The sequence below is a fragment of the Pelophylax lessonae genome (assembly GCF_965119305.1).
Source record: "Pelophylax lessonae genome assembly, chromosome: 9".
Taxonomy (NCBI): domain Eukaryota; kingdom Metazoa; phylum Chordata; class Amphibia; order Anura; family Ranidae; genus Pelophylax; species Pelophylax lessonae.
In genome coordinates this window covers 12,051,970-12,063,335 of record NC_138776.1, presented here as the reverse complement: position 1 = coordinate 12,063,335, position 11,366 = coordinate 12,051,970, and the positions used below count along the sequence as shown (strand labels likewise).

At 46.0% G+C, this 11,366-nt stretch overlaps 1 protein-coding gene across 1 annotated transcript; it reads right to left on the bottom strand.

Moving 5' to 3' along the window:
• Positions 1-1,791: 1,791 nt before the first annotated feature.
• On the bottom strand, positions 1,792-10,815 carry LOC309564162 (RRP12-like protein; the record flags this gene model as incomplete). The annotated part of the gene is made up of 6 exons (XM_082268789.1): positions 10,735-10,815; positions 6,654-6,730; positions 6,469-6,574; positions 2,979-3,095; positions 2,736-2,874; positions 1,792-1,808 (listed from the first exon to the last, which is right to left on the bottom strand). The coding sequence occupies exons 2-6, from the start codon at positions 6,728-6,730 to the stop codon at positions 1,792-1,794; spliced, it is 456 nt and encodes a 151-aa protein (XP_082124915.1). The 5' UTR covers positions 10,735-10,815.
• Between the last annotated feature and the right edge of the window lie 551 nt (positions 10,816-11,366).

Here is an 11,366-nt window from a genome sequence, read left to right as displayed (position 1 = left end):
GACGCTAGGCAGATTAAAACTGAGTTGGGAGTGGAGATGCAGGGGGGGTATTGACCAGATGGGACAGCCCCCATGGGTGTGTATATGCTAATGCCTTTTGTCTTTGGACTAAGTCTATATGCCTAGCTATTCCTGCGGATGGGAAGTCAATACCCAACAGTGATGACTTAGAGGAGGCGGCGACTGTCGGAGGATGTAAGAGAAAGAAAGGTCCTTTTCCCTTAAAGCATGTCACATGCTGTGTAATTTGGCCCCCTGTATAACCTAAAAAACCTGGCTGATCCTGCCTGGTTCTGCCCTCCCCTCTGTAAACTGATCATGGTTTATCTTGGCTGCTGATCCCTGACACCGTGGTCAGTTTAAGTGCCTTCTTCATCCGCAGCTCTTCACTGTCCTCTCCCCCCCTCCCCTTCCCGCCTGTCAGCAGTGTAAGTGCCGATCTGCTCCCCTCCTGCTGCTAGCAAACCGCAATAACATTCTTACAATCCGCTCTGTTCTAGTAAACAATGTCCCCAATGTATGCGTTTTTAAAAAAATGCCGCTGTGTACCTCATTTCATAGCACCAATCGGTGCTCACGTGACCGGCCGCCACTCTCCTCCTCCTGGCTGACATCAGCGGGGGTTTCTCAGCCATGCCCACTTGTCAGATGGAGAGAGGCGGCCGGTCACGTGAGAACCGATCGGCGCTATGAAATTAGGTACACATTGGCATCTTTTTTTTTTTAAACGCATTCACTGACATTTTTTTTACTATAGCAGAGCTGATTGCAAGAATGTAATTGAGTGGCCTAACAATCACTTTAATCTCAACATGACAAAAAGCGTAAGCTGCTTTTTAATGTCACTGCTATGTAGCAAAAAAAGACGAACATGGATGTCCGAGATGTCGCCTCTTCATATCTTGTTTGCAACAAAAAAAGGAACCTGCATGCAGGATAGGTGTCATCTCCCTTCTGTAGGAAGTTTAAAGCAAATGGATTAAATAAAAGGAGGAAACATGCAGTATATTTCTGCAATACACATATTTTCCTATTTTATTCTCACATTCACGCTCCGCCTCTGCTGCACTGAAATCTCCAACAGCTTTATCAGCCCTGCCCCATTATCCATGGATTACAGAACACCGGCCCTTCTGTTCTGGGGACAAGGATAGCGAGGGGTGCTCTGCGGTCTCCAGAGAAGAATCGTCAGTTGGAGATCACACTGCAGCCTTTATAACTTGCATTGATTTCCAATTGTGCATCCATTATAAGTCTCTATTACAGCCAGACCCTGATGAAGAAAGAATTTTGAATCCCTGAAAAGCGCTGGCTTTGCCTTCTGACTTTTTATTACGATTAAACTTTTACTGGACTCGCACTAACCAGTGGCTCTCATCTTTTTACACTTTACTGGGGAGCCTCAGGGGTACCCCACATAACAGAGCTGCCTCACTCGTTTAAATTTGCTTTTCCCATTTGGATCCAGTTCTCCTAACACACACTTTTTGTAAAACTGGGAACTTACAGGGCGGGGCTGACAACGCCGCTTGGGATTTCAGTGCAGCGAAAACAGTGTTGTCAGCCAATAAAAAATTATCTGGGCTGTAAATTCGCTATCTGGACTTACCATTGGCTTTCAGAGAAGACAGGAGGCACGCCATCATCCCTTTGGCTACGCTGGGATCCGTCACCTTCTTGTGAATATCCACTTTTATTAATGAGGGAAAGTTAGCAAGGAATGTGTCCGGTAATATTTCCTGCTCTTCATGAAAACTCAGCATGATTTTCTAGAAGAATAAAAAAGGATGGTTAAGTCACAATGGTTTCTCAAACAAATCACAAATCAATCAGAACTAGCAGATACAGATGCAATCTTGCAACCAGATTAAGTACGGTATTTGCAAACAAAACTACCAGAAAACTAATAAAAAATATTGGCTGAACGGATCATGAAAAAAGGAAATAAGAGCAATGGGGGTAACCAAGACAGGAAATAAGGAGAAAGGGGGAACACCAGGCCAAAAGATAAGAGGAACACAGTGACCAAAGCAAGGGGAACCGAGGGGGGGGGGGTCCATCCAAACAAGGGGAACCGAGGGGGGTCACCCAGACAATGAGAACCGAGGGGGGATCAGACAAGGGGAACCGAGGCGGGGGTCACTAACGAAGCCACCTATAGATGGGGATTCCTCTCATGCCTCATCGCTACTGAGAGCGGCCGCTCCTAAACCCTGAGCTTCCCTGAGGACCATCCATGAAATTACTCCGTCTCTCCAATAGGAGGACCATAGGGTCACAATGAGGGGAAAAATTACTGAACTTGGCGCAAGGAAGAAAAAAAAAAAGCACATGGTCAACTTTTTAAAGAAATTGTGCCATGCTGATAGACTCATCCCCAAAAACACTGAGTGCTGTAATAACATCAAAATGTGCTTCAACAAAGTATTAGTTTAGGGGTGTGCACACTTATGCAACCATATTTTCGTTTTTTTATTTTACTTACCTCCACCTTAAAAGATTTCAGTTTATTGTACAACTGGGTTGTACAGTTTATAGGTCACATTCTGAAATTATTCATTTTGGTCTCATTTTTTTACATCACAGAAACCTGACATTCTAACAGGGGTGTGCAGACTTTTTACATCCATTGTATATCTGATCGGCTCACATGCTGTCTCTGCACGCTTTCCTTCCATGCTCAGCTCCCTACTCTGCCCTCTCTCTGTTCCTTCCCACCAATACAAAACTCTTACCTCCCGACTTCTCGATCTCCTGGACACAAAACTTGGCCGTGGACTGGGCAGCAGGATGGTGAGCGGGGGCGGAGTCTGCAAACATGAACTCACTGCCCTTCAGGATGGAGCAAACGCCAAGCTGAGCGGCCTTCCGCACCTACAACAAATCACACACGGTGGGTCAGATAATACTATTGTACCCACAGACCACTGAAGGTTTCCTTTTCTAAGGTCTCTCGCTGTTCCTTGTCTACAACTTACTTTCGGCTTTGCATGAACAGTGAAGCTGAGTAAGCCATGGTACACCTGCGGAGTGGAGGGATAACTCCATGCAGACAGGTCCTGTTTCCAAAGCAGTACTGACAAGCATGAAACAATCTGAAAAGAAAAAGATGTAATAATGAGGAGATTACAGAATAACACGTACAAAAGTATATGAAAATGGACAGAGATATCACCGTTCAACTACAATCTGTGCCCCCACATATGTATGAATCTACCAACCTCAATACATAAAAGTGCTACATGTGCAAAAAAGCAAAAAGTATCAATTAATACAATCAGAAAAAATACAAGAAAGTTCTGTGCAAAAAAAAAAAAAAACAATATTATGTAACTACTTAAGTTAGTGTGCAAAATTCATTCAGAAAAAAATTCATTCCTGGAAGACGTCCGACGACGAAACGAGTAGGTCACTGCATTCGTAACAGAGGAGGGGGGGATGGGCCTAGGGGCACGGTAGGTCATCGGTAGGCTGCGCCAGAACCAGGAAGAGCTGGCGCAGCCTTCTTGATGACGTCACAGATAAACATGGCAGTGTGGGATTTGGCGGCGGCAGCTGCAGAGAAGAGGATCTCAGCAAGACAATGCTGGATCCTCGGTGTGGAGAGGAATCTAAAGTGTGGCCAGCTCAGCATTAGGTAAGCGGGGGGGACAAGAAAGAAAATTATGGGGGTTGGAGGAAGGTAGAAAGCTGGCGCAGCCTTCTCGATGAGGTCACAGATAAACATGGCAGTGTGGGATCTGGCGGCAGCGGCTGCAGAGAAGAGGATCTCAGCCGGACAATGCAGGAACCTCGGTGTGGGGGGAGAATGTAAAGTGTGGCCAGCTTAGCATTAAGTAAGCGGGGGGACAAGAAAGAAAATTATGGGGCGTGGTGGAAGGTAGAAAGCTGGCGCAGTCTTCTCGATGACGTCACAGATAAACATGGTGGTGCGGGATCTGGCGGCGCCTGCAGAGAAGAGGATCTCAGCCGGACAATGCAGGATCCTCGGTGTGGGGAAGAATCTGAAGTGTGGCCAGCTCAGCATTAGGTAAGAAGGGGGACAAGAAAGAAAATTATGGGGGTGAAGGAAGGTGGAAATTTCTCTTTATAGCCTGCCTCTGGGAAAACTAAGTCCAACTCTGGGCAAAACAAGAACCCTCTCCCATCCCTTTCTTCCACCCACCTGTCCCAACATCCCCAGGAAGGGCCCGCGTCCACCCCAGCATTTCGTAGAGAAAAGGGGGGACACTACTCACCAGACCTTGGAATCAAGGGGGCACCACTCCCGGCAGTTCACCACGCCATCTTGGAATGGGGTGCTGTGACCAGAGGCACGCTGCGACTCTAGTCGATAACGTTGTCATGACCAGGGCTATGTGACCTCGCAAGGTGTTTCATGAAATATAGTCAGTGCACACCTCTAAATGGTGCCGCGTCCCACAAAGGCATACGAAATGGAGCCAATGGACCAAAACCTCAAACATCTACTTCACCAGATAACGAAAGGGGGGTGGGCCTAGCGGCACGTCATCGGTAGGCTGTGCCAGAACCCGGAAAAGCTGGCACAGCCTTCTCGATAACATCACAGATAAACATGGCGGTGCGAAACCTGGCGGCAGCGGCTGCAGAGAAGAGGATCTCAGCAGGACAATGCTGGATCCTCGGTGTGGGGGGAGAATCTAAAGTGTGGCCAGCTCAGCAGTAGGTAAGCAGGGGGGACAAGAAAGAAAATTATGGGGGGTGGAGGAAGGTAGAAAGCTGGCGCAGCCTTCTCGATGACGTCACAGATAAACATGGCAGTGTGGGATCTGGCGGCAGAGGCTGCAGAGAAGAGGATCTCAGCCGGACAACGCAGGATCCTCGGTGTGGGGGGGAATCTAAAGTGTGGCCAGCTCAGCATCCGGTAAGCGGGGAACAAGAAAAAAAGAAATATATAGGGGGGGTCGTGAAGGTTGAAAATCCTCTTTATAACCTGCCTCTGGGAAAACTTAAAGTCCAACTGGGCAAAACAAGAACTCTCTCCCACCCCTTTCTTCCACCCACCTGTCCCTAATTGTTTTGCAGGTTGGTGAAGAAGAGATTACCATGCTGGGCACAGGAGATTTTACCACTAGGAGTGCTGGCAGCACGCAGAGGACTGACATCATCAGATGTCCATGAACATCGCGGGGAGTCTATCACCCCAAAAGAATAGGAGACACACGCTGGCTTATACAGAGGGAAGAAAGTGGGAATGATTTCATCCATCCACGGTGTTAAGGAAGCATCCTCATGATCAGAATATTTAGAGGCTTGATTGTCTCTTACATCTGGTAAGAGGCTTGCATTTATTTATCACCCGGGTGACCGTGCACGTGTGCAGGTGGAATTAGAACACTGTTTTTTTTCATATTAGAATATCATTATCAGGCACTTACCTTCTTTCCGCCAGGTAAGGAGGCATTTCACCCGGTGGAGGGAACACTACATCATCACCTTGATTTTTAATTGGATTCTCTTCACCATTTTTCACATTTTGGATCACAATATCCAATGGACTTTTATTTCAATGTTTTATTTGTATAGTCACATTGAGTGTTATTTGTAAATTTTGTTTGTTCATTTACACACACTCACCCATCACTGTGATTCCGATTGGGTTTTTTTCCCCATTTTTGTTATATATTGTTCAATATATGATTTTTCACATATAAGAAAAGCGCACCATCACCTTTAAACATACACCTGTCCCTAATTGCCATAAAAAAAAATCTAAAATACTCCATTGACGTACAGCGCATCCAGAACGTATTCACAGCGCTTCACTTCTTCCACATTTTGTTATGTTACAGCCTTATTCTAAAATGGATTCAATTATTTTCCTCAAAATTCTACAAATTTTCCCCCATAATGACAACGTGAAAGAAGTTTGTTTGAGATCTTTGCAAATTTATTCAAAAATAAAAAAGGAAAAAATCCCATGTACATAAGTATTCATACCCTTTACTCAATACTTTGGTGAAGCTCCTTTGGCGAACTGATCGGCTCTCCTCTTCACACTCTGTCATTGCGAGGCAAGGAGAGACGATAAACTGCACTTTGGCATTAACATGTGATTGGCTGCGATTGGACACAGCCGATCACAAGGGTAGAGAGACACGCCATTACTAAGATCGGGGTCACCCTCAGCGTCACCAATCACGGCTGCGCTGTGTTCCACAGTTGCCGCACTGCGGGCACACGAGAGCGGCCGTACCCAGGCGCTGTCATGTGACGTAGTCCCAGAAAGAAACCTGGAACGGCTCCACTGTCATTTGACGGCGGGCGGGAAGTAGTTAAGGGTAAAAACACTTAGGCTTTAGAACCACTTTAAAATACAGACACTCTCTAAATCTCAAAAGCATCGACCATAAAATGTCATCAGATGTAGGTGACACGACCCCGCTTCTCTAATATTCCAGAAACAGGAAATTCTATACACAGGGGAATACAAGGAACACGACTTACCCATCTAAGAGCGGAGGTGCTGCCGCTGGTGGCCTGTGAGGACATAATATCCATGAAGGCCTTCGATGTGTCCGAGAATTTCTTAATCAGCACAGGACCTGGAACCCTGAAATACATCATTAGATGAATGCAAGATGAAGGACCAAAGCCCCGCCCACCACTGGGGAACAGACAGGCAGACTGACCTTTTCAGAACCAGGTTCAGCAGGTAGGCAACGGCAGACAGCGACTCCGCGGACTCAACGGCTTCCAGAGTGGTCATCTATGGGGGGAGAGAAAAAATATGTAGATATATATATATATATATATATATATATATATATATACACACACTGATCAGCCATAACATTACCACCCACCTAATATTGAATATGGACCCCTTTTGCTAAATCAGCCCTCACCCATTGAGGCATGGACACCAAAGTAACATCCACATGAATGGGAGGAGCCAAGGTTTCCCAGCAGAACATTGCCCAAACCATCACACTGCCACCGCCGACTTTTCTTCTTATACCGCATCCTGGTACCATCTCTTCCCCAGGTAAGTGACGCACCCGGCAACCCACATGAAAGAAAACGTGATTCATCAGACCAGGCCACCTTCTTCCATCACTCCCTGGTCCAGTTCTGATGGTCATGTGACCATTGTAGAAGCTTATGGCTGTGGACACGGGTCACCATGGACTTCACAGTGCACAGTGGTGGCAAAGAGGGCGGCACAGTGGTGGCGCGGTGGGCGGCACAGTGGTGGCGCGGTGGGCGGAACAGTGGTGGCGCGGTGGGCGGCACAGTGGTGGCGCAGTGGGCGGCAAAGTGGTGGCGCAGTGGGCGGCAAAGTGGTGGCGCAGTGGGCGGCAAAGTGGTGGCGCAGTGGTGGTGTAGTGGGCGGCAAAGTGGTGGTGTAGTGGGCGGCACAGTGGTGGTGTAGTGGGCGGCACAGTGGTGGTGTAGCAGCAAAAGGGTCGCTGGTTCGAATCCCAACCACAACACTATCTGCCTGGAGTTTGCATGTTCTCCCTGTGCCCGTGTGGGTTTCCTCTGGATACTCTGGTTTCCTCCCACACTCCAAAGACATGCTGGTAGGTGAATTGGATCCTGCCTAAATTGGCCTTACTATGTGCATGTATGAATGTGACTTCTTCAGAGGTCGTCTTCATACGTATTGGTGGAACGCACGCTGCTTACGTCACGGGTGCCTGAGTGGAACGCAAGCCGGTATTCACCGCTCTCCACTCACGGGCACCATTACGGCTGGCGGTTTGTTTACTATTTCATGTACTGTATACCGACCAATTTTATTACACATATATTTTTCATGGTAATACACTATCTGGAGCTTTTTTTTATCCTGCATACCCTGACCGGACCCTGTGGATCGAGGCATCCAGGAGAGGGAATTCCCAAGTACTGTGGTACTACAAAGCCCAGCAGTGTCTACTTTGGCCCTGGTGGCCATATAAGAGTATACAGGTCTTAATACCATAAGGTATACAAGACCCACATCATCTGGTGAGTGTGTTCTTCTATTATCCCCCACGTTGACATCAAAAAGTACCAACACTGATCATTGGAGGATTCAACACAGAGCACCTGCACTTTTTCCTTCTTTTATTGGCACTCAGCATTTACCTGAATATTTTCACTTCTGAACTATTTTTTATGGACTTTTTTTACCTACACATTTGCACTTGAGTCACTTATGAATTATTATATGAATTTTTATTGAAAACATACAAATTTTTCTGCTTGATTATTATATATATATATATATATATATATATTTTTTTACCTGATTGATTTAATCACTTTAAATATAGCACCTTCCTCACCTTTATAATACTGCATTTATTATATCTAAATATTTATTCCTTATACTTTTATTGTGTTATTTACTTCAAGTATTATTTTAAGATCATTTGTTATTCATCACACACTGCGTTATACACACACATATATATATATATATATATATACACATCCTTGCACATTACTCAATTAACCCCTTCAATACAGGATACTTTCACCCCCTTCCTGCCCAAGCCAATTTTCAGCTTTTAGCGCTGTTGCATTTTGAATGACAATTGCGCGGTCATGCAACACTTTACCTAAACCAAATTTTATGTCATTTTTTCCCTACAAATAGAGCTTTCTTTTGGTGGTATTTGATCACCGCAAGGTTTTTCTTTTTTTGCTAAACAAATAAAAAAAAAACGAAAAGTTTAAAAAAAAAAAAAAATGTTGTTACTGTTATACATTGGTTACTGATGAGGAGGCACTGATGGGGTGGCACAAATATGCGGCACTGATAGGCGGCATTGGTGGGTACTGATAGGTGCCACTGATGGGCGGCACTGATAGGCAATAATGGGCACTGGTGAGGCGCACTGATAGATGGCAATGAAGGGCACTGGTGGGCAGCACTGATGGGGAGGGCACTGGCGGACTCCCTGAGCCCTGATTGCCATCCCTGGGGTCATGGGTGGGAATCCCTGGTGGTTCTAGTGGCACCCTCCCCTAATGATCTGCACTGGTAATCAATGCTCTGATTACCAGTGCAGACCCCCCCCATCAGGAGAGCCGCCGATCGGCTCTCCTATACTCATGCCTGTAAGGCACGAACTGAGGAAATCAGATCAACGGCACTTCCTATTTACTATGTGACAAGCTGTGATTGGACACAGCTGGTGACATGGTAAAGAGCCAACGTCAGTAGGCTATTTACCGAGATTGGAGATGCGGTGTGTCAGAGTGACACGCTGCAGCACCGATCGCCGCTCTGCGCGCCCCCCGGGGGGGGGGGGGGTGCGTAGAGCGCATTATCCTGCCGCCATCATATGACGTCCGGTCAGGATAATGCAACCACATTCCCACTGTCAATAGCCTATAGGGTGGGCAGGAAGTGGTTAAGATATCAGCACCAAGCACTGTATGAAGGTTTAATGTGTCATATATATATTTAAGGCCTACCAACCTAAAAAATCTTTTTTAAAACCTTTTGTATTGACAAGCTATTGTCCAGCATTGGTTCACTTGAAGCAAGCGCTATAGCTGGCTCTTGCCTGCTGCCAGCCATGACCTCTGCCTGATACTGACCACACTCTCGCTTGCTGAGAGCCACGACCTTTGACCTTTTCCTGGACCTGACAACTCTCGTGCCTGGTATGACCTCTGCCTGGAACAAACTACTCTATTGCTTGCTGACTGCCATAACCTCTGCCTGGACCCGACTACCCTCTTGAATGCTGCCAGCTATGACCTCTGCCGGGACCAGACTATTATCCTTGCTTGCTGCCTGGCATGACCTCTGCCTGAACCTGACCACTCTCTCGTTTGCTGACAGCCATGACTTTTGCTGGGACCTGACTACTCTCTTGATTGCTCACTGCCATAACCTCTGTCTAGACCTCACTACTATCTTGAAAGCTGCCATCCATGTCCTCTGCCTGGACAGGACTATTATCCTTGCTTGCTGCCTGCCAAGACCTCTGCCTGGAACAGACTACTCTCTTGCTGACTATCATGACCCCTATGTGGACCCAACTACTTATTTGTCTACCGACCTGAAAATAATCTCCACACCATAACCCTTCTGCTTCAGCAACCCCTTGGGGAGATCCTGAAGCCTGCAACCTGGTGTTTGCAGCAAAGTAAACCAGAATCACTAGAGATTCCCACACTTTACCACCACCAGGAGCTCTGGAGAAGACCAGCTGGTACTTAGATATCTTGCCATGGTTGAACCCATATCACCTGCCAGGGGGGCATCATAACATTACCTCAGTAACTTCCCATGAAGACACACCGGACTGTGATAATAGGACACAATCCAAAGGTTTATAGAGTAAGTGTCCACCAATGACAAAGCTCTACAGAGAAGCGAGGGGACAGAACCCACATGGACTGAGCAAATCTCCTTTAGGCGATGTGCTGCAAGGTCCACAGAAGTTTATTTTCCCTCTAATATATTAAAAGCAAAGGTCTAAAATGCAAAACACAAAATATCTTCATAATTCAGAATACATTAGAAAAATACATTAAAAAAATTGTGCAATAGCCCAAAAAATAAACCGCACACAGTAAAGGTTTATGTATTCATGCTTCATAACGTGCGGCTCTATAATGCAAATATTCAACAAAACACAAATATTACTGACAGGAGTACTGCCGTCCATAATATTATTCCTTATATCTGATTGCAGATTTCCATTATAGAGCAGCACATTCCACAAATGAGAACAATGGGAAACATGCGGAGAAATCACTCACCAGAGCAGCAAAGTATTCTGTTTCTGTCTCCTTCCCTCCCTGAGAGCGGATCACTTCAGTTACAGCCGCCAGAACCGCACAGATCTAAGAGAGATCATTAATGAGATCCAAACTTTGTATCAGTGATAGAAGTCTTATAAATCAAATGAATCTGAGAAAACACACAGATAGAAAAAAGCACATAACAATTATATCACTGCATTGGAGGAAACAATAGATAACGACTTCCCACTGACCACCAATGTAAGGAACATTCTTCTCACTGATCACCAATGTAAGGAGCATTCTTCCCACTGACCACCAATGTAAGGGACATTCTTCCCACTGATCACCAATGTAAGGAGCATTCTTCCCACTGACCACCAATGTAAGGAGCATTCTTCCCACTGACCACCAATGTAAGGACATTCTTCCCACTGATCACCAATGTAAGGGACATTCTTCCCACTGATCACCAATATCCGCCCACACAGCTGTCAATCATTCTTCCTCCATTATGATGTGATCATTCTACAATAAAATGTTGGACAGTCCTTGTTGTGGTGTGTTGGCAGAGATGTACATTGCCCTGTGACTCCTCCAGTCTCCCACTACTTCTCATCCTAACCCAGGAATGTGTAATGAGAATATTC